This window comes from Rhinatrema bivittatum, chromosome 7 (genome assembly GCF_901001135.1).
Source record: "Rhinatrema bivittatum chromosome 7, aRhiBiv1.1, whole genome shotgun sequence".
NCBI classification, from domain to species: domain Eukaryota; kingdom Metazoa; phylum Chordata; class Amphibia; order Gymnophiona; family Rhinatrematidae; genus Rhinatrema; species Rhinatrema bivittatum.
In genome coordinates this window covers 119,536,231-119,559,608 of record NC_042621.1, presented here as the reverse complement: position 1 = coordinate 119,559,608, position 23,378 = coordinate 119,536,231, and the positions used below count along the sequence as shown (strand labels likewise).

Sequence of the window (23,378 nt, the reverse complement as noted above, 5' to 3'; positions counted from 1 at the left end):
CTTCTGGCGTGATTCGGAGAAACGGATCACGGCAAGACAGTGCTTGTAGCTCGGAGACATGGCGAGCGGAGCAAACAGCCAGCAGGAACACCATCTTCAAGGTTAACAAACGGAGGGACAGGCCTCGAAGTGGATGGAAGGCGTGTCCCGCTAGAAAGTCCAAAACCAGGTTGAGGTTCCACAGAGGTATGGGCCACTTCAGTGGCGGACGAATGTGTTTGACTCCTTTCAGGAATCGTGACACATCTGGGTGTGTGGCGATGCTATTGCCGTAACTCCGTGGACCGTAGCAGGAAAGTGCTGCCACTTGGACCTTGATGGAATTGAGAGACAGACCCTTCTGAAGACTATCTTGCAGGAAGTCCAAAATGATAGGAATCTTAGTGGCACGTGGATTGGTGCTATGAGCTTCGCACCAAGCTTCAAATACTCTCCAGATCCTTATATAAGTTAGCGATGTGGAGAACTTACGTGCTCTGAGGAGTGTATCTATTACCGGTCCTGAATATCCACGTGTCTTCAGTCTAGCCCTCTCAATGGCCAGACCGTAAGAGAGAATTGAGCTGGATCCTCGTGGAGTATGGGACCTTGTCGTAGCAGGTCCCTGTTCGGCGGCAGAGGTAGTGGAGTCCATGCCAGCAATCTTCTCATGTCTGCATACCAGGGTCTCCTTGGCCAGTCCGGGGCCACTAGAAGAACCAGGCCTCTGTGCCGCTGAATCCTGTGTATGATGGCGCCCAGCAGGGGCCATGGCGGAAAGGTGTACAGCAGAATCCCCTGGGGCCATGGTTGTACCAGTGCATCGATCCCTTAAGACAGAGGATCCCGCCTGCGGCTGAAATATCTGGATACTTGAGCGTTGGACCTGTCCGCTAGTAGATCCATGCCCGGGGTCCCCCACTGATTCACAATCATCTGGAACGCCGTGGGTGACAATTGCCAATCCCCGGGATGTAGACTTTCTCTGCTGAGGAAGTCCGCCGCGGTGTTGTCCTTCCCGCCGATGTGGACGGCGGAGATGTCCCGGAGATTTGCTTCTGCCCAAGTCATCAGGGGAGCTATTTCTAGTGATACCTGTTGGCTTCTGGTTCCGCCCTGTCGGTTGATGTATGCCACCGTGGTGGCGTTGTCTGACATCACTCTGACTGCTCTGTGTCGCAGTCTGTGGGCAAATCGCAGGCACGCTAGCCTGACTGCCCGTGCCTCTAGTCGGTTGATGTTCCATCTGACTCTTCTCTGCTCCACCGCCCTTGGGCGGTGAGTCCTTCGCAATGTGCTTCCCAGCCGCTGAGGCTGGCGTCTGTTGTGAGCAGGGTCCAGGTCGGAGAGGACATCCTGGACCCCCGGCTCCTGTGGCTGTGCTGCAGCCACCATCGCAGCTGATTCCGTACCCTGGCTGGTAGAGGTAGGTGTACGGTGTAAGTTTGTGATCACGGGCTCCACCGGGATAGGAGGGCACGTTGTAACGGCCTCATATGCGCCCGTGCCCATGGTATCACCTCCAGAGTGGATGCCATCAGGCCGAGGACTTGTAGGTAATCCCAAGCTGTGGGCCGGACGGCGCGCAGCAGGGCCTGCAGACGATTCTTGAGCTTTTCTCTTCTTTTGGGAGTCAAGCTGACTCTGTCTGCCTGAGTGTCGAATAGGACTCCTAGGTATTCCTTCGACTGAGACGGCTGTAGGGAACTCTTGTTTAAGTTTACTACCCAGCCTAGGCTCTCTAGAAGAGCAATCACTCGGCTGGTCGCCCGATGGCTCTCTTCTGGCGATTTTGCCCTGATCAACCAATCGTCCAGGTAGGGATGGACGAGAATTCCCTCCCTCCTGAGGGCCGCCGCCACTACTACTATGACCTTGGAAAAGATCCGCGGCGCTGTGGCTAACCCGAAGGGTAACGCCCGAAACTGAAAGTGTTGGTCCAAGACTTTGAAACGTAGGTAGCGCTGATGATCCCGATGGATTGGGATATGCAGGTAGGCTTCTGACAGATCTAGGGATGTGAGAAACTCCCCTGGCTGTACTGAATTTTTGACAGATCGCAGGGTTTCCATGCAAAAGCTGGGTACCCATAGATAGTGGTTGACTGACTTGAGGTCCAGGATGGGCCGGAAAGTGCCCTCCTTCTTGGGCACTATGAAATAAATGGAATAATGCCCAGAATTTATCTCCCCTGCAGGCACTGGAATTATGGCCTTGAGGGAGAGAAGCCTCTGTAAGGTAACATCTAGCGCCGCCCTCTTGAGGGGTGAACAAGGAGATTCCACAAACTTGTCTGGCGGGAGCCGACGAAAGTCCAGGTAGTACCCCTCTTGGATGATGGTGAGGACCCACTGGTCTGAGGTAATCTCGGCCCACCTGCGGTAAAAGAGGGTCAGCCTGCCCCCTATGGCTGCTACCCCCAGATGGGCCGGCTGATTGTCATTGTGGGGTACGGCCGGGGCCGGAACCTGAGCCGGCTCCCCTCTTATTGTGCTTGGGCCGAAAGGACTGGTTCCTGGCTTGCGACCGAGGTGCCTGGTAGCGAGACCCGTAAGGGTTGAAGCGCTGAGAGCTTCTACCTCTGGGTGGTCTAGAAGACGGGCGCTGCCTCCTGCGTGGTCTGTCTTCTGGTAGACGAGGTAAAGGAGAGGTGCCCCATTTATTGGCCAGCTTCTCCAGGTCGCTGCCGAACAGGAGAAATCCCTCGAAGGGCATTCTCGTGAGACGTGTCTTGGAAGAGGAGTCGGCCGACCAGTTACGTAGCCAGAGCTGCCTCCTGGCTGCCACTGAGGATGACACTCCCTTGGCCGCCGTACGGACGAGGTCGGAGGCTGCGTCAGTAAGGAATGAGAGAGCTGATTCCATCCCCTCTCCCAGGGCGTTGTTCCGAGCCTGAGATAAGCAGGAACGCGTCACCACCGTGCAGCAAGTCACAATTCGTAGGGACATGGCTGCCACTTCAAAGGCCTACTTCAGGATGGCGTCCATACGCCGGTCATGTGTATCCTTGAGGGCTGTCCCTCCTTCCACCGGGATGGTGGTGCGCTTCGCAATTGCGCTGACTATGGCGTCTACCTGAGGGCACGCCAACATGTCCTTAGTTGCCGGGGCTAAGGGGTACATGCCAGCCAAGGCCCGACCCCCCTTGAATGGAGCCTCCGGTGCAGCCCATTAAGAACATAAGAACATAAGAAAATGCCATACTGGGTCAGACCAAGGGTCCATCAAGCCCAGCATCCTGTTTCCAACAGTGGCCAATCCAGGCCATAAGAACCTGGCAAGTACCCAAAAACTAAGTCTATTCCATGTAACCATTGCTAATGGCAGTGGCTATTCTCTAAGTGAACTTAATAGCAGGTAATGGACTTCTCCTCCAAGAACTTATCCAATCCTTTTTTAAACACAGCTATACTAACTGCACTTCTCCTCCAAGAACTTATCCAATCCTTTTTTAAACACAGCTATACTAACTGCACTAACCACATTCTCTGGCAACAAATTCCAGAGTTTAATTGTGCATTGAGTAAAAAAGAACTTTCTCCGATTAGTTTTAAATGTGCCCCATGCTAACTTCATGGAGTGCCCCCTAGTCTTTCTACTATCCGAAAGAGTAAATAACCGATTCACATCTACCTGTTCCAGACCTCTCATGATTTTAAACACCTCTATCATATCCCCCCTCAGTCGTCTCTTCTCCAAGCTGAAAAGTCCTAAACTCTTTAGTCTTTCCTCATAGGGGAGTTGTTCCATTCCTCTTATCATTTTGGGAGCCCTTCTCTGTACCTTCTCCATCGCAATTATATCTTTTTTGAGATGCGGCGACCAGAATTGTACACAGTATTCAAGGTGCGGTCTCACCATGGAGCGATACAGAGGCATTATGACATTTTCCGTTTTATTCACCATTCCTTTTCTAATAATTCCCAACATTCTGTTTGCTTTTTTGACTGCCGCAGCACACTGTACTGACGATTTCAATGTGTTATCCACTATGACACCTAGATCTCTTTCTTGGGTTGTAGCACCTAATATGGAACCCAACATTGTGTAAATATAGCATGGGTTATTTTTCCCTATATGCATCACCTTGCACTTATCCACATTAAATTTCATCTGCCATTTGGATGCCCAATTTTCCAGTCTCACAAGTTCTTCCTGCAATTTATCTCAAACTGCTTGTGATTTAACTACTCTGAACAATTTTGTGTCATCTGCAAATTTGATTATCTCACTCGTTGTTATTTCTTTCCAGATCATTTATAAATATATTGAACAGTAAGGGTCCCAATACAGATCCCTGAGGCACTCCACTGTCCACTCCCTTCCACTGAGAAAATTGCCCATTTAATCCTACTCTCTGTTTCCTGTCTTTTAGCCAGTTTGCAATCCACGAAAGGTCATCGCCACCTATCCCATGACATTTTACTTTTCCTAGAAGCCTTTCATGAGGAACTTTGTCAAACGCCTTCTGAAAATCCAAGTATCCTACATCTACCGGTTCACCTTTATCCACATGTTTATTAACTCCTTAAAAAAGTGAAGCAGATTTGTGAGGCAAGACTTGCCCTGGGTAAAGCCATGCTGACTTTGTTCCATTAAACCATGTCTTTCTATATGTTCTGTGATTTTGATGTTTAGAACACTTTCCACTATTTTTCCTGGCACTGAAGTCAGGCTAACCGGTCTGTAGTTTCCCGGATCGCCCCTGGAGCCCTTTTTAAATATTGGGGTTTCATTTGCTATCCTCCAGTCTTCACGTACAATGGATGATTTTAATGGTAAGTTACAAATTTTTACTAATAGGTCTGAAATTTCATTTTTTGTTCCTTCAGAACTCTGGGGTGTATACCATCCGGTCCAGGTGATTTACTACTCTTCAGTTTGTCAATCAGGCCTACCACATCTTCTAGGTTCTTCGTGATTTGATTCAGTCCATCTGAATCATTACCCATGAAAACCTTCTCCATTACGGGTACCTCCCCAACATTCCAGATCGATTAACTGCTGTGCCACTTGTAGGAGGGGAAAGTGGTGAGAAGTTTGGCGCAGGCCCTCTAACAGGGGGTTCACTCTAGGTTCCCCTGGGGTATCATGGCCCGGAAGGGCCAGTTCTGACAGGCATTGCGAGATCAGGTCTGGAAGATCCGCTCTGGGAAAGAAGCGCCGCATGGTCCGATAAGGTTCTACCCCCGAGGGAAGCTCTCCCTCCTCGGGGGGCTCATCTTCTTCTGCCTGGTAGTCTGAATCCCCATAATTGAGGCTATCAGGTGGCGAGTGGCTGCGCCTAGGCCGCGAGGGTCCAGGGGCCAGGTCATTCTGGACGTACGGACCTGGTCGGGGAGCGGACTGCATCATGACAAAGGTATGAATCCCTTTGAATAATTCCACCCAGGAGATCGAAGCCATATCTGGCCGTATGGGAACCAGGCCCCCCTGGTTCACTGGCTGCTCCCTGCTGCTTGCTGGCTCCGGAGTGTTCCCTGCGGAACCGGCAAGAACGCTGGGCTGTGACCGGCCCTGGCCTGGGACTCCCAGGGCCTCTTCACATTGGGCACATAGGGAGTCTGCATTCTCATTCTGTGTGGCCCTGAGGTTGCATGCAGAGCAGAGATTGATGCCTGATTCCGGAGGTGCCGGCACTGCCGAAGCCTGGTCACTCTTATGCTCCATGCCACCGGTGAACTCAATAAGAGTCTGCGCTGGGCGCGAAAAGCAACGTGCGCCTATAAACAGGCGCCTACGAACTTGCGCCTAGCAATGTGCGCCTATGAATGTGCGCCTAGCAATGTGCGCCTATGAACGGGTGCCTAGCAATGTGCGCCTATGAATGGGCGCCTAGCAATGTGCGCCTATGAACGGGCGCCTATCTCCGTGCGCGTAGCAACGTGCGCATATCGCCGTGCGCGTAGCAATAGGCGGGACACTTCAGGTAGAAGATGATGGCGAGCAGGCAGTCGAAATGGCGGCGTACTTAACTGGCCGCCCCAAAGGCACACTCTGCTTCTCCTCGGAGACCAACAAGTAAATATATACGCCTTACCTCGTCTTCGGTGCTTCCCGGCTGCAACCCGGGCGGTCTCCGGCTGCGGGGGGAGAGGGCGAGTACCTTCACCGCCGCACTCAAGGAGGTGCACCCGCTGCCTCTAGGCTGCGCCCGAACTCGTCTCGCTCGGGGGCCAAGTCCACGCCGAGACCGAGGCTGCCTCTAGGCCGCGCCCGAGCCCTTCTCGCTCGGGGGCAGGTCCCTGCCACGAGTCGGCCCCCGGACCGAGGCACCTACCTCCGAGGAACCACGGAAATCACCTCGGGAAACTCAACTGGGGGAGTGACCGACTGGTATCACCGCAGGAGTGCGGGGCTCGTCGTTAGCAAATATCGTCTAGGAATTTAGGCGTTAGAATTTGGAAGAACGCTCAGCGAGCGTGAAGGAGCTCCAAACTGCTTTGGAGACGGAAATTACTGAATTGCTTCACTTCCTGTGGGGGTATATGTACCCGTGCTGACGTCAGATCCGTCTCCAACTGCTAGCACGAGCATACTATACCCACTTGTTTTGAGTCCATCTGCTACACGCTAGGAAAAGACGATTTAATGTTACACAGCCAACATGGATTTATCCAAGGGAAGTCTTGCCTCAAAAACACTACATTTTTTGAAAGGATCTATTTATTTATTTTATTTATTGCTTTTTTATACCGACATTCGTTTGCATATCACATAAGTTTACAGAGAACTAAATATTAACAAAATGGTATTAGAAATTAAAGTTACATCTCAAAAATTTCATATGTATGTGGGTAAAGAACCAGTAGATATGGTGTATTTGGATTTTCAGATTGTTCCATCCCCTTTATCACTTTGGTTGTCCTTCTCTGTACCTCCTCCATCGCAACGATATCTTTTTTGAGATGCGGTGACCAGAATTGTACACAGTATTCAAGATGCAGTCTCACTATGGAGTGGTGCAGAGGCATTAAGACATTTTCCGTTTTATTAACCATTCCCTTCCTAATAATTCCTAACATTCTGTTTGCTTTATTGATTGCTGCAGCACACTGAGCTGACGATTTCAAAGTATTATCCACTATGATGGCTAGATCTTTTTCCTGGGTGGAAGCTCCTAATATGGATCCTAACCGTGTAACTACAGCAAGGGTTATTTTTCCCTATGTGCAACACCTTGCATTTGTCCACATTAAATTTAATCTGCCATTTGGATGCCCAATCTTCCAGTCTTGCAAGGTCCTCCTGTAATGTATCACAATCCACTTGTGATTTAACTACTCTGAATAATTTTGTATCATCCGTAAATTTGATAACCTCTCTAGTCATATTCCTTTCCAGATCATTTATAAATATATTGAAAAGCACCAGTCTAAGTACAGATCACTGAGGCACTCCACTGTTTACCTTTTTCCACTGAGAAAATTGACTATTTAATCCTACTCTGTTTCATTTCTTTTAACCAGTTTGTAATCTATGAAGACATGGCCATCTATCCCATGACTTTTTAGTTTTCTTAGAAGCCTCTCTTGAGAGACTTTGTCAAATGCCTTCTGAAAATCCAAACACACTACATCTAATGGGTCACCTTTATCCACATGCTTATTAATCCCTTCAAAATAAATGAAGCAGATTTGTTAGGCAAGACTTCCCTTGAGTAAATCCATGTTGATGTGTTCCATTAAACCATGTCTTTTTATATGCTCTACGATTTTGATCTTTAGAATAGTTTCCACTATTTTTCCTGGCAGTGAAGTCAGGCTCACTGGTCTATAGTTACCCGGATCGCCCCTGGAGCCCTTTTTAAATATTGGGTTACATTGGCCACCCTCCAGACTTCAGGTACAATGGATGATTTTAATGGTAGGTTACAAATTTTAATTAAAAGATCAGAAATTTCATTTTTGAGTTCCTTCAGTACCCTGGGATGCATACCATCCGGTCCAGGTGATTTGCTACTCTTTAGTTTGTCAATCTGGCCTACTACATCTACCAGGTTCACAGTGATTTGGTTTAGTTCATCTGACTTATCCCCCTTGAAAACCATTTCCGGAACTGGTATCTCCCCAACATCCTCATTAGTAAACACGGAGGCAAAGAATTCATTTAGTCTTTCTGCAATGGCCTTATCTTCCCTAAGAGCCCCTTTAACCCCTCGGTCATCTAACGGTCCAACAGACTTCCTCTCAGGTTTCTTACTTCGGATATATTTTAAAAAGTTTTTATTATGAGTTTTTGCCTCTATGGCCAACTTCATTTCAAATTCTTTCTTCGCTTGTCTTATCAATGATTTACACTTAACTTGACAATGCTTATGCTTTATCCTATTTTCTTCAGATGAATCCTTCTTCCAAGTTTTGAAGGATGTTTTTTTGGCTAAAATAGCCTCTTTCACCTCACCTTTTAACCATGCCAGTAATCGTTTTGCCTTCCTTCCACCTTTCTTAATGCATGGAATACATGTGGACTGCACCTCTAGGATTGTATTTTTAAACAATGTCCATGTCTGTTGAACACTTTTAACCTTTGCAGCTGCACCTTTCAGTTTTTTTCTAAATTCCTCATTTTGTCAAAGTTTCCCTTTTGAAAATTTAATGTTAGAGCTGGAGATTTACTTATTGTCCCCCTTCCAGTTATTAGTTTAAATTTGATCATGTTATGATCACTATTGCCAAGTGGCCCCACCACAGTTACCTCTCTCACCAAATCCTGCGTTCCACTAAGAATTAAATCTCTTGTTGGTTCCTGAACCAATTGCTCCATGAAGCAGTCATTTATGACACGTAGGAACTTTATGTCTCTAGTATGTCCTGATGTTACATTTACCCAGTCAAAAATGGGGTAACTGAAATCTCCCATTATTATTGCACTGCCAAATTGGTCAGCTTCCTTGATTTCTCCTAGCATTTCATCATCTGTCTGACCATTTTGTCCAGGTGGACGGTAGTATACTCCTATCAATGACCAAAATGATAAAGGGCAAGAAATGGCTCTCCTATGAGGAAAGGATAAAGAGGTTAGGACTATTCAGCTTGGAGAAGAGACAGCTGAGGGGGGATATGATAGAGGTCTACAAAATCATGAAAGGATTGGAATGAGTAAACGAGAAATGGTTATTTAGTCTTTTGGATAATACAAGGACTAGGGGGCATTCCCTGAAATTAGCAAGTAGCACATTTAAAGCAAACTGGAGAAAATTATTTTTCAATTGAGCCCTGGAATTCAATGGCAGAGGATGTGATTAAGGCAGCTAGTGTAGCTGGGTATAAAAAAGGTTTTAATAAGTTCCTGGAGAAGTCCATAAACTGCCATTAATCAATAGGGAATAGCCACTGCTTGTTGCTGGCATTAGTACCATGGGATCTGGTTAATGTTTGGGCACTTGCCAGGTATTTGTGACTTGGATTGCCCTCTGTTGGAGACAGGATACTGGGCTTGATGGACTTGGTCTGACTCAGGATAGCATATCTTATGTTATTATGAGCCATGTCTAGCACGGTTCCATTGAAGTCCAATTGTGGTGATGGGCAGAGATGGGGTAGTTGACAATGAATCCTAGTGTCTCCAGTACTCTGAGGGTCAAGCACATGGACTCTGCGGCTCCCACCCGAGATGTGCTCTTGACTAGCCAATCGTACAGATACGGGAAAACATGAAATCCCAGTCTGCAAAGGTGCGCTGCTACCACGGCTATGCATTTCGTGAAGACAAATGGGGCTGACGTGAGCCCAAAGAGCAGAAAGCAATACTGGAAGTGTGGTTATCCCACCACTCACCTGAGTTACTTCCAGTGACTCGATGTGAGTGTAGGTGTCTTTTAGATCCAGGAAGCATAGCCAGTTCCCTTTTGGCAAGAAGTAGATCAGAGTGCCCAGGGAAAGCATCTTGTTCTTTTGATGAATTTGTTCAAGGCCCTTGGATCTAGGATAGGGCGGACTCCCCTGTTTTCTTTGGTATCAAGAAGTACTGGGAGTAAAATCCCTGCCCTCTTTGTCCTGGTGAAATGGGTTCAACTGCCCTGGTTAAGAGGTAGGTAAGCTCTGCTATCCATTCCTCGTAATGTACTACCTGGCCCCAGAAAGGGCTCAAGGGGCAATTTGGTGGGGTACCCAATAGGTTTAATTTGTACCCCTTGCAAACAATAGATAGAACCCACTGATCTGAGGTTATACTGGGCCACCAGTTGGCAAAGAACCGCAGCATTCCTTCAACTGGAAGGTCCATCGCTTCGGGTATGGGCGACTTGGCTATGTTCCCTGCAATCCAGTCAAACCCTGTCCCTGGAGTTGATTGAAGTGCCAGTTGGGGCTTTGCGGCCCTCTGTTGCTTGGGACAGCTATGAGAGGCCTGGTGTGTTGACTGGAGCAAGTTGGCGGCAGGTCGTACTACTTCAAGTGAAAGGAGATGTTCTTGGACCCAAACCTCAAAGGCCTCGTGGCTGAGAAGGATGGGTCGAGTGCCAGTTGAGAGCTTTAGGAGTCACATGGTGGTCCTGGATCTGGGCCACTGCGTCCTTCACTTTATTCCCACTGCAGAGACTCTTGATGTAGTTTTGAAAACATTGTAGGTCAAATGTACCCCATGTTTTCCACACTCCAGATCCTTATGCACCAGCGACTGGAAGGTGTCTTGCTGCTTCTGAGACAGTTCCTCAGCAACCTCCTGCATCTACTGCAGTATGTTGAGCATGTACTGGCTCATGTAGAACTGGTAGGCCACTATGTAGGCAATAAGCATATTGCCCTGGAACACCTTCCTCCCAAGAGCATCCATCACTTTCTGATCCTTCCCTGGGTCGCCGAAAAATGGGTCTGAGAGTGCTTGGCCTTCTTGAGAGCAGATAGACAACCACCAATTGGTAGAATAGCTGATGCTTGTCGAATCCGAGAGCCTTTTGTATGAGATAAATCATGTTCGCCTTCCTGTTAATGGAAGGCAATGTGAGGGGATGTGCCCACATCTTCAGCAGTAACTCCACAAGGATCTTGTGCACCAGGACTGCCATGATCTCCTTGGGAGGCTCCATATACTGGACAATATGTAGCATTTTGTGCCTGATACCCTCTTCAATCATCAACTGAAATGGGATGGCCTCTGTCATCACCTGAACAAAACCTGCGGAGTGGTCCTCTGGTGGAAACTTTCTTCAATAGTCTGGAAGAGATGGTTCTGAAGGGAAACCAACCGAAGCCATGGAGGAGTCATCCCCCCCAGGGGACATAGGAGTCATCCCCCCCAGGGGACATAGATGCCCTCGTCTACGCTGTCATCGACAAGTGAAGAGGCGCTAAGCATGTGCAGGGATTCAAGCAGAGGACCGAGGAGCAATGCTGCCAGTGTTGGTGCTGTTTGTGTTTCAATGCTGATGCTGCACATCACGCTCTCCATGGCCAGCTGCATGTGCCTTTCCAATTCCTCCTTGAAAATTGCTGATGCTTGAATAGGCTGGGACCCAAGAGTTGTAACCAGATCCTCTTCAGAACAGAGAAGAGGATTGATAGCGAGCATTGGGACTGGTGGAGATTGGAGACCATGGCATATGACTGGTATCGATTGAGGCTGGCTCTACTCGCTTCAGGGGCAGAAGCTGGTGCATCCCTGTGCCTGGCACCATGCATCAACAGATGCTTTTTCGGCTTCCCTTGATGCTCGGATCGGTCCTTCCCTGGTGCCAAGGCAGAAGACAACGAACCCAACATCTTCGACCTGGAGGAGCTGAACGATGGCCGGTCTCCGGCATCTCTGTCAGCTGATGACCTTGACGGAACTGGTGACTCTGCCAGTGTCAATGGCTCAGTGTCCACTGGTGCAGCTCAGAGGTTCCCTCATTGCCAATGCTGATCGATCTTCTCCATCCACAGAGGTGTTCCATCTTGTCAAACTGGATCTTACATCCCTTCATCTTGGTATACTTACTGCAACCCCAGATGTTGTGCGATTCCCCAAGGCAGAGGACACATCTATCATGGGGATCCGTGATAGACACAGTCCTTGTAGACCTGGAGCATTGATTACAACCAGAAGTGAACATATCACAAAACAAAAGAGATGCGAGATTGACATCGATGGTGGCGGCTGTTGATGGCCATCAGGCACCGAGTGCACTGCCGCACTGGGGAATCGACAACGAAAATAAACTTACCCTAAAATGCTGAGAAACCTATCTAGCATGCTAATGGGAGAACTGGGGGGGACCCCATGCTGACTGTGCGAGGAGTACTCGAAAGAAGAAGCGCAAAACAACACTTGAAAAAAGCACATTGACCTCGCGCAAAAAACAAAGGCTCACTCGACTGCAAGATGCGAGGCTCCATGGAAAAGCAGAGACTGAGGGGACCCCACATGGACGCGTGGTATATTGCATGCATAAGCATACTCAAATGAGGCTCAGTCAAAGTTCTAGAAACTTTGACGTAAGTTTTCCATACCGGGCTCCATCCAATGTCACCCATGTGTGAAGACTACCATTCTGCTTGTCCTTGTAGAAAATATTTTACCTTTCACTTTCAATTTGATCCTTAATCAGTTTTAGCTCTCAGGTTTGACCATTTCCATCCACAGACATATATCTATTTATTAATTCATTTTTGTATTTAAAGAACTTTATTAACATAGTCAAGCAGTGATTAACATTCACATCTATTATGTCTCATCATACAAACATAAATACAAAATTACTAATGTACAATATATATTCTCTGCATGATCAAAAATATTTATTATCAAAAATCTATTTAAAATTCTGCAGCTTATCCAAAATTAAAACCATATTCTATGTAAAATGAAGTTTTGTTATCATAGACGCAGATTTCAAGAAATATTACTGCTTTGAGAGGTTGCAGTAGTACATGTTTGAAGGAAATATTCTAACATTGTGGCAGGTCAAGAAACATTAGGCCTCTTATTTATGTGGTGTTATATTTATTTTAGGGTCTTGTTTCCCCAAAGTAAACATCCAAGTCTATCCAGTGACTCCTGAAAGGAAATTCAATCTATGTCTCTTATGAGCTTTGTTGCTCTTTAAACTCTCTTGATTTCTTCTATTTTTTCCGGGTGTTGAAGTGACCATTTTGTGGACCATATTCTAGAACAGAATTTCAAGTATATCTGAACACCTGAAAAACAAGGAAGCTGGCCAAGGTCTCAGCATGCTGTCACTGCTATAACAGGATTAGGCATCTGATGCAGTAAAATTAATCTGATTTTCTGCTCTCTCAGTTACCACCTCTGTGTGCGCCAGTTCCCAACTTTTGTCTTGTGTCAACTGAGTTTCAAGAGCATGTGGGTGCCTGGTATATCTAAGTGAGAAAAAATTTCAGCATCAGGTTATCACAGCCCTCTCCTATTTAAAAAAAAAAAAAAAAAAAAAAAAAGCCATGGGGTGACAAATGGGATTCTTGGAAAATAATTAGAAAACTAATTTATTTTTGGCCAACAATAGCCAAGGTTAGAACTTTGAAAAAAGAATCCCAATCCTGAAGCCTCAAATTCTGACTATATCACCGACTCTATGAGCCCCAGATTTTACACACAGCTTGGGGCCGAGCGCACTGTATAACCCCCAGTCGGACACGGGTTGAATAGGCGCTAATCAAAACCCTAATGCAATAAGGGGATTAGCGCCTATTTAGCATGCGTCCAACGTGGAGTGAATCTAATAGCGCTCATCACATGCAAATGCATGTGAATGAGGCTATTAATGCCTGCCTGGAGGTACAAACTTAGGCCTGGATTTATCAAAATGCGATAAATATCGCATGCGATAGCAAAAGGGGTGTGGTTTATGATAATATACAGTTTATCGCAATTTGTGCTATTTACCTATATGAAGAGCTAAGTTAGCGCAAATTGTGATAACCTTTTCAGACTTTGCAATAAGTGCCAGATCTGATGTATTTCCTGCATTCAACCACTGGGGGAGAGTGAGCGAACGAGAGAGAGACTAGCCATAGTAACCTCTCCCTAGATAGGTATTTGTATCCCTATGGTAGGCCCACCTAGTAACTCGAGGTGAGGGTTAGGTATTGGTATAGGGGGTTAGGGGCCACTTTGACATTCAATGTGAGACGTACGAACAGAACAGTGATCTCTTGTGAAGATCTGAGGACCGACGGAGAGAGGAACCTCACCCAAAGATGAGATTGGTGCAATGTTCCCTCAGCCTAGCTTGATGGACTCTCTACCTGGATAACATCAAGCTAGGTGGAGAGAACATTGCCCAAATCTCATCTTGGAGTGAGTTTCCTCTCTCCGTCGGTCCTCAGATCTTCACAAGAGACCACAGTTCTGTTCGTACGTCTCACATTGAAAGTCAAAGTGGCCCCTAACCCCCTACACCAAAACCTAACCCTCACCTCGAGTTAATAGGGATACAAATACCTATCTAGGGAGGGGATACTATGGCTAGTCTCTCTCTCTCTCCTCCCCCCCCCCCCCCGAGCTTTAAATCTACTCAAACAGGCCTTTCAGGAGACATCGCAAAATGCGATAAAACCTTACTGCCCAGTAACGCAAGCTATCGCACGGCTTAACGCTATTCAAAAAGGTGTAGTTAAAATCGGCGTTAAGTCTGTGCGATAGCATTTCGCACACTGGCATACCCAGCCCACTCCCCGCCCCTAACTCCTCCTCTTTTTTCAAATTTGCATCGCACCATACGATATGGTGCTATCGCATGCGTTTAAAGATGTTTTTGCATGCGGTAAGGGCCTATTGCATGGGTTAATGGGGCCTTTTGCATGCGATAAGCCCTTAACGCATGCGAAAACGCCTTAGCTCATTTTGATAAATGACCCCCTTAGATTGTAAGCCCTCTGGGGATAGGGAAATACCTACAATACCTGAATGTAATTCACTTTGAAGCGCTGAAAAAAAGTGCGAAAAGCGGAATATAAATCTAAATAAATAAATAAAATAAATAATAACTGAGCACGTTTAAAACAAGCTTTTCTGTACTTCCTACTTAATATCATTGCTCAACTGACAAGCTTCTGTTTCCTGAACCCCCGGCGTTGGTTTTCATAACCAGCAGATGGCCGAGTTAGGAAAACCGATTGGGTTCTTGTCAGCAAGGAGGCACTATGGGGCGCAAGTGAACCTAGCGCCTCCTTGCTAACGCGACCCCCTAATTTAAATATTGCATGGCGCACCCCTTGGGGGCGCTTTAAGAAAGCGGGCGCTGAATGTTCAGCGCCCGCTTTCTATGCGCATTTATTGCATTGGCCCCCTTGTGTGTAAAATCCAGCAGTCAGCATGTTGGAGGATCATCTTTTTCCTTTCAAATGAAAGATTAAGGATATCCTTAGACATGCTGTAATAGTCTCTCTTTTTTTTAAATAAAAATATTGCTTTGAAATTGCCAGGGATCTGACCGTCTGGTGAATAGTGTCTAGGGCAGATTTTGCACTAGCACATCAGGCAAAGATGCGCCACCCTTTCACCATACAGCACTGTAATTATAATAAAAAAAAAATCCTGCTTTGACACAATGCCATATAAATGTTATACTGGCATGTCCAGTAGCACTGGACATGCACTCACACACACATATTTGGACGCACTGAGAGGCCTTGCTCACAGTCAGAAGCAGCTGGTGAAGTGATGGAAACTGGCTTTTATGAGGAGGAAGTGGTCCTTTTAAATGGGTGGTGGCTGCATGCTTGGCCATCTGTAGGTAGTGGGAGTAGGAGAGAAGGGGGAAGTGCCCAAGAATAGAGAGAAACATCAGAAAAAAAAAAGTGTGTATATGTGCACAAATTTTCCTTTAACTAGGGGATTTAGTGCTTATGGAAGGTACTGGGCTTGATAAGACACAGTCAGGTTTGAAAAAGTGATTTAGAGGTGAAAGGTTCCGAATTCAATGAAACATCCAGTTTCCCCACAGTAAGCAATAGTCCCTAAAGTTCCTAGGGCTGGTCTCTTTTTCATGTTAATTAGATTATAAGCACGTATTGTAGCTATGATTTATGTTAGAGCAGTGCAGTCCTCAAAGCAAATGCTAGAGAAACTTCTCCGGAAACAATCACATTTCCTTTTATAGAACAAGGGTTGTACAACAGAAAATATAAACTTGTAGAAAAACATGGACTAAAAATACAGACAAACCAAAATAAAACATTAATCTCTGGCTGCAGAATACGTGGGCAAGAGCTGCAGGAGCCACATTCTCAGCATAGGCTGCAAGAAGCACTACGGAGACTTTGGACTCAGCCCCACAGCTGCTCTCAAACATGACTATAGACAGCAGAAAGGCAGCCCTATCCAATGGAAAACATCACAGTGACAGTTAAGAATGACAGACAATTCTTCTGTTACAATCACTGCTTGACTCAGTCTGCTATGATTGTGAAAACTAGAGATTCCAGAAACTTGAGAATGCATGGCTCAGTGTGTGTAAGGAGATAGTGAGAATCTGACAGAGACCCCCCATCCCTGCCAACACTGTGAAGTCTCACCATTGATGCCAGACTCCATAGGTCTGTCTAATGACAAGGGCTGGGTGGCTGTCTTTGGTTCTGCTGGAGCAGTCAGGAGTGAAGGTGCTGCTGGCTTCTGAGAATGAGATTCTGTAGGCATACTAAGGGCTGGTTCTGGAGAGAGAGAGAGAGAGAGAGAGAGAGGCATTAAGCTGTCTGCTTTTACTATTCTCACTCCATGTTTTCTCCTCAAAAAAAAAAAAAAAAGAAAAGTAGTCACACATGAGTTTCCTCACTGGCCTTTCCTCACTTTCCTCACTGGCCTTCCAGCCCTGAAGACAACTGCTATTCCTGTGCAAAAAGATATTAAGTCACATGGGATAGTAACACTGTCGCAAGAGACAAATGTCAGAGATAGTGGAACTACAGGACAGAGTTTACTGACATCACAAGTGTTAGGAAAGAAGCTACAGGTTCAGTAATTTAGCAGATTAAATCTTGTGGCTATGGAAATCTGAGTTCAAATAAGTGCTTTGATGGTAGTTGTCTATACTGAAAAAACATTTACCTACATTTTAGCCAATTGGTAATGGAATAGGAGGTAATCTGTAGGACAGGACTGTTGTGGATTAGCAGAGATATACAAGGGACCAGTACTGCGATAACTGACATGCATTGACCAAGCTGTTTTTAGGACCTAGACAGCAATAGCATCAGTTCTTGACAACCAGGACTGAAGTACATTGACAGCCCTTGTGTGCAGCTCTGCACTGAAATAGGGGAGGGACAGTAATTCAGGCCTGAGATGAACTTGCAAAGCTATGAGAAGATTCACTTAGTGTAACAACAGAGGGTGCTGCAGGTCACGTTTAAGGTGTACTGTGTGCAGCTCTCGGTACTGAATGAGATGCTTTAGCAAAAATGAATGCACCACCAATTAACTCCAAAACTATACTCCATTTCAACTGTACGATGTGCTGTTGTTTTTTGTTTTTTTTTTAATATATTTATGTATGTGATGTTGTAAACCGCATTGAAAAATATATTTTTGGATTTTGCAGTATATAAGATTTTAAAATAAATAAATAGCCCCGGGAAGCAAGCTAGGCCTCCCATTGTCAATTCCTCAAAATATATATCAATACTCAGTTACCCCATTGATTTTCATGCTTTGGTTATCAGAGCTTCAACACATGCTACTGTGATACCAGCAGTGAACCCAGCTGATAAACATGGTTATATAGAGGAGAAAAATATATCTGTAAAGGAAACAGAAGGGGAGGGGACATTACCTTGGATAACAGTCTGCTTAAAAAGCTCTTCTCTCAGATGGGGCAGGAAGCAGTCTATTCTCTCCCAAGTGATCTCCCAGAGGTCTGAGTACCCAGTGTGAGAATCTGCACTGTGGAAAATTCCAGCTGTATCCATCACCAGCAGCATGTTCTTCAGGGACTCGGGGATCGCCTCTAGCTGAATACCATGCAAGGGATGGAAAGGACAAGGCAGGAAAAGGTTGGAGGGGCAGGGATCACAGAATTCAACAAAACTGCACATTTTGCTAAAAGTCATCTTTAATAAAGCCAACCACAGGACTGAATTTGTAATTATTCCGACTCCTGTTATCCACTGAAAAAATATTCTGTTATGGACAGGACTTTCTCAGTATCTGCTGCATTAGTAAAAAAGACAGACAGAAAAATACTGAATTAATATACAATTATTATACTTATAGGGAGGTTCCCTTTACTTGTAGAAGAAAAGGAAAGGAGCCCCAGAAACACTGTGAAGATTTGGATTTTAGATTTGATTACAAGCCATTCCAAATCCAAGGTGAGTTATATTCAGGTACAGTAAGTAAATTCCCTGCCCCAGGTGGTTTCCTGAGGTCATGGAGGGTGAAGGAAATTGCCCAAAGTTGTGAGGAGTCTGCTGAAGAGGCAGGATTTGAACCTTGGCATCCCTGGTTCTAGTCCACTGCTGAAACCACTAGGGCCACTCCTCCAAGGGTGAATATCTTCCTAATAAAAATCTGCAGGCGATGGGTGAGTTTTCAGTTCACCCAGAGGAGTACGATACACGGAGCAGGATCTGCTTCACTGCATTATGGAATGACTTCCTTCCATTTACAGCACCGGTGCAGATCTAGCTCTGTGTGACATTCTCCTTCAAACAGATCTGCAATCCTAGCTTACAAAGGAGAGCAATGTTTTATAAAACAAACAAGGCTTTGAAAAGCAGTACTTATGGCTTCCTTTCTTATTCTTTCAAAGAGGAATGAGCCCACAGCAAGGCACCCATGTACTAAACCAACACATTTTCTAACGGTTATATTTTTGGTGATTTCATAACTTAACCCTTTGATACATGACAATGGATTTATCCATTACCAGTTTACAGAGGATTGCATGAAAATTCCATAATGCTTATTTTCCATAGAACTAGAAATAGTCATTTCATGAAGTTTGGGAAAGGAAGAAGCACTCCAGTACCAGTCTTGCCCATGGTGCACACAATGACTTTACATCATAATACAGTATCACGAGGGTGCATGGAGGAAGGAAGACATCCCTACTTTGCTAATAAATTTGGAATCCCCACTTCTTACCAATGAATGTAGTAACTTTCATGATAGCATCTGGCTAATGATGCCCAATGGTGATAATGGAGTAGTCCGAATCATTGCACCAGGTTTACATGCTATAAAATTACCTCCTTTACAGTAGCATGCATAGGTCATTGAATAATGCCTATTTTAGATCATAAAATTCTGGAGTACTTATCTTATGCACCAGTGAAGTTTACATTTTACACCGCTATCACTCTGAATTAGTTTGCTTTTATTTTAATATGTTGTAGCATCATTTTGCATGGTTAATTTGGTTCAAAGAACACATTATACTTTCAAATTCAACCATATTTAAACTATATATATATTCCTTTTGCATATTACACTGCTAGAACAACCTATTAAAATCTAGTTTATTTTATTTAATATCTTCAAGCAAACCAGGAGTATCTGATGCCTGAAGGCAATCTCAGGTTAGATACAATCCCACTCCCTTTAGGGCTGTTACAACATATAAGGCTGCTTCATTTTGGCTACCAACTATTCCAACCATTAGACTCTCCTGTACCATATCACCTCCTCTTGGTGGCTCCCCCCCCCAGTCCATACCAGTAAGTCACTGGAACCAGCATGCATATACTTGTCCATGAAGTCGAGGATTGTGAGCCACAAAGCAGCAAATGTGGTCAGAGACAGCAGAGGAGACAGGTGCTGTAGGAATACCTAGAACAAGAGAAAAGAGAGCAAGGTAGAAATGTTCACAAGAGGAACCACAACAGTTCTGTTAGCTGCCAGCCATCTATTCAGCTAGCAATGGTCATCCTGAATAGCATACAGAGATGCTTGGAATGATATAGGTCCAGATGCAGCAATGACAGAGGGGAAGGATCTACTACATGAAGGTCTGCTAGCTAAAGCTTTGACATTTTATGCAAACAAGTTATACCTTAATGGGATACATTTAATTTCTGTGATAAAAGGTTACAGAGGAAATCAAAGAATGGGAGAATTTTTTTCTCCATCAGTATTAACAGCTTTAAGTGATATCATGTACAATATTTATTTAAATTGATTTTAAAGCACATTTTCACCAGAGACTCAAGATGCTGTACATAAACTTAGAAAAATACAAATACAATTCAGTCAGCAAATAAGACACAAATGCAACTTCTTTATTTATACAATTTATATTCTGTTTATCCACAAATCTCAGCAGATTACAAGTAACATATACAAAAATATTTAATGATCGCATCATGGCAAGACCTGTTTCTTTACCACCACAGTTGAATGTGCTGTTTTATTTTGACTAGACATGTAAAAACTGTTATCTGAATCTAACTTGTCTCACTGGCCCACAAGTAAATATAACAGTATACGATACAGCCAGCATTCAGCTTGCTTACGTTACTATAAATAAACATGTCTTATCTGTTTCATCTGTTGGACGTGCAGCCCATGAGCTAAGGCCAACGCTGACCACAGGCAACTCCTACCTTGCACCTGCTTTAGCAGCAGAATCAGGTACACAGCAATATGGGCCCTAAAGTACAGGCCTTGTCCCCTGGCCCCCTTTTTTTTTTTTTTTTTTAAATCTCAGATAAAAAGTAGGGGGTCCTGTGAAATAGCCTGCTTGCTTTTGCCTCCTGAAAGGAATGACATTTTTAGCACGGGAAATTTACCTGGGTAACTGCTTAACCAAGGAAATTTCTTTACAAACTCCTTTGTAAATTATTAAAACCTTAAGTTCCAAGACTTGGTACAATCTAAAGACACAAAACTAAGAATATATGAAAAACATAATATTTAAACTATGAAAATTAGTTTAAAAAGATAGCATACAACAAGCAAAACAAAACACAGCTGAAATGCCCAGACAGCCAGCAAAGCTGCATGGAAACAAATTAAGAATCTGAGGAACCATTAAAAAAATATATACATTTTTACAAAATATCTAAAGTGCCTATAGTTCTTTTCTACCCTAGCTTCCCTCAGAATTAAATTCCATACTTTTCGAGCAATATATATAAAACACTTGCCCTTATTCTAACCAGTCTAACAGTCTTCACTGACTGAACAGTTAATAAAGTCTCCTGTGAAAACCTCAGTGCTCACCTTGAAATATAGGTCGTCAATAACTTCTTCAGATATATCGGCACATGATTGTGTTTAAAGCAGAGTTGCTTACCTGAAACAGGTGTTCTCCTAGGACAGCAGGCTGTTAGTCCTCACATGGATTGTACATCCCCATATTGAACATCCCCCTGTGTTCCAGCCACCTGCACCTCACGCTACACCACCCGTCATGCTGCCACTGCACTAGAAACTTTGACTGGACCACTGAGCATTGGCCAGCATGCCACTATCCAAGCGTCAATGCGGGGTCTCTCTTCAGTCTTGTAACATAGAATTACAAAGAAATAAAACAACAAATATAGGAGAAACCCAACTCCATGGGGTGACGGTTGGGTTTTGTGAGGGCTAACATCCTGCTGTCCTATGAGAATACCTGTTACAGGTAAGCAACTCTGCTTTCTCCTAGGACAAAGCAGGATGGTAGTCCTCACACATGGGTGAATCCCTTAGCTACAGGCCACTCCAGAACAACAATAAGACCAACAGACACCTAACCAGGTGCCAACGGGCACAACACCATTGGTGCTGTTGGTAACAGAGGAAGACAGCCTGAACCCGAACAACGGGCCCTAGGTGGGAAGATTTGGGTTCTACAGCTGAAAGAGATTCCAAAGGATGGACTGGCCAGAACTGCTATCATGTCGGCCATCCCTGTCCAAACAGTAGTGAGAGGCAAAAGTGTGGAGAGAACTCCTCGTTGCAGTCTTGCAGATCTCATCCATGGGGACCACTCACAAGTGGGCCACCGAAGTTGCCATGGCTCTGACAGAATGAGCCTCGACATGGCCTCCAAGCTCAGTCCTGCCTGAGTGTAGCAGAAGAAAATGCAATCCGCCAACAGAGTCTGTTTAGTAACAACAACTCCCAATCTATTCCTGTCAAAAGAGATGAAGAATTGCATGGACTGCCTATGACCTGCTGTCTGCTCCATGAAGAAGGCTAAGGCTCTCTTGCAACCCAAACCCATCCAGAGCCTGCTCGCCCTGGTGCGAATGAGGCTTGGGTAAAAGGGCGGGCAGGATGTTTGACTGCTTCCGATGGAAATCTGTCACCATCTTAGGCAGGAACATAGGGTGCGTGCACAGATCCACCCTATCATGAATGTATAGAGTGGATAAGTCACCAAGGCTTGAAGCTCGCAGACTCTGTGTGCTGAAATGATCATTACCAAAAACATGACCTTCTAGGTCAGGTCCTTGAGGTCACAGGAGCGAAGCGGCTCAAAAGGAGCCCTCATGACCTGAGCCAACACCACATTGAGGTCCCAAGACCCAGCAGGAGGCTGCAGAGGGGGGCTTCAACTGAAGCAGACCCGCATGAAACGTCCCACCAGGGGCTGCACAGAGATGGGCAAACCATCCACACCCTGGTGGAAGGTACCAACAGCATTCAGGTGTACCCTCATGGAGTTGGTTTTTAAACCAGCATCTCAGAGATGCAGGAGGTAATCAAGCAGTTTCCGTGTGGAGCAGGAGAACGGATCCAAACTGTCTCTCAAACCACATGGAAAACCACCTCCATTTCAGGTCATAAGACTTCCTAGTGGAAGGTTTCCTGGAAGTCACCAGGACTTGAGACACCTCCTCACATAGGTCAAGGGGCTGCAGAATTAACCTCTCAACATCCAAGCTGTCAGGGACAAGGCCTGGAGGCTGGGGTGGCGCAGCCTGCCCCAATCCTGCATGATGAGGTCTGGGGAAGTCTCCAGACAGATTGGTTCCTGGAGGGAGAGATCCCAGAGGAGCGGGAACCAGATCTGCCTCGGCCAGTGAGGGGCTATGAGAATCATAGTCCCCCCCATCCTGTTGAAGTTTCAGGAGAGTTTTCGTCACCAGAGGAATCGGAGGATATGTGTACAGAAGGCCCTTCCCCAAATGGTGGGCAAAGGCGTCTGAGGCTGGTTTGTCATCCGCCTTGTGCAGGAGGATGCGAACAGATCCACGTCCGGGGTTCCCCAGAGTCAGAAGATCCGATCCGCCACTGTCTGGTTTAGGGACCACTCATGGAGCTGGAAGGCACAACTCAACCTGTCCGCCACCACATTCTCCGTCCCAGCCACATACATGGAGCACCATACTCTGGGACACAGCCCACGATCAAATCTGCACCGCCTCCTGGCACAGGAGGAACAACCTCATATCTCCCTGCTTATTAATGTACCACACTGCCACCTGGTTGTCAGTCTGGATCAGGACCGCCCTGTTGGCTAGCTGATCTCTGAATGCCCAAAGGGTATATCTGATCGTGCGGAATTCCAGGAAGTTGATTTGACACTGTTT

At 45.7% G+C, this 23,378-nt stretch overlaps 1 protein-coding gene across 5 annotated transcripts in view; it reads right to left on the bottom strand.

The window, feature by feature from the left end:
• GBF1 (golgi brefeldin A resistant guanine nucleotide exchange factor 1) overlaps window positions 1-23,378 on the bottom strand; it is a 739,811-nt gene that overhangs the window by 5,151 nt on the left and 711,282 nt on the right. For all 5 annotated transcript variants that reach the window (XM_029609015.1, XM_029609018.1, XM_029609019.1 and 2 more), the window contains 3 exons: window positions 19,573-19,686; window positions 17,690-17,867; window positions 16,437-16,571 (listed from right to left, as the gene is read on the bottom strand). In XM_029609015.1, the coding sequence (XP_029464875.1) occupies window positions 16,437-16,571; window positions 17,690-17,867; window positions 19,573-19,686 (427 nt within the window). The remainder of the gene's footprint in view (window positions 1-16,436; window positions 16,572-17,689; window positions 17,868-19,572; window positions 19,687-23,378) is intronic.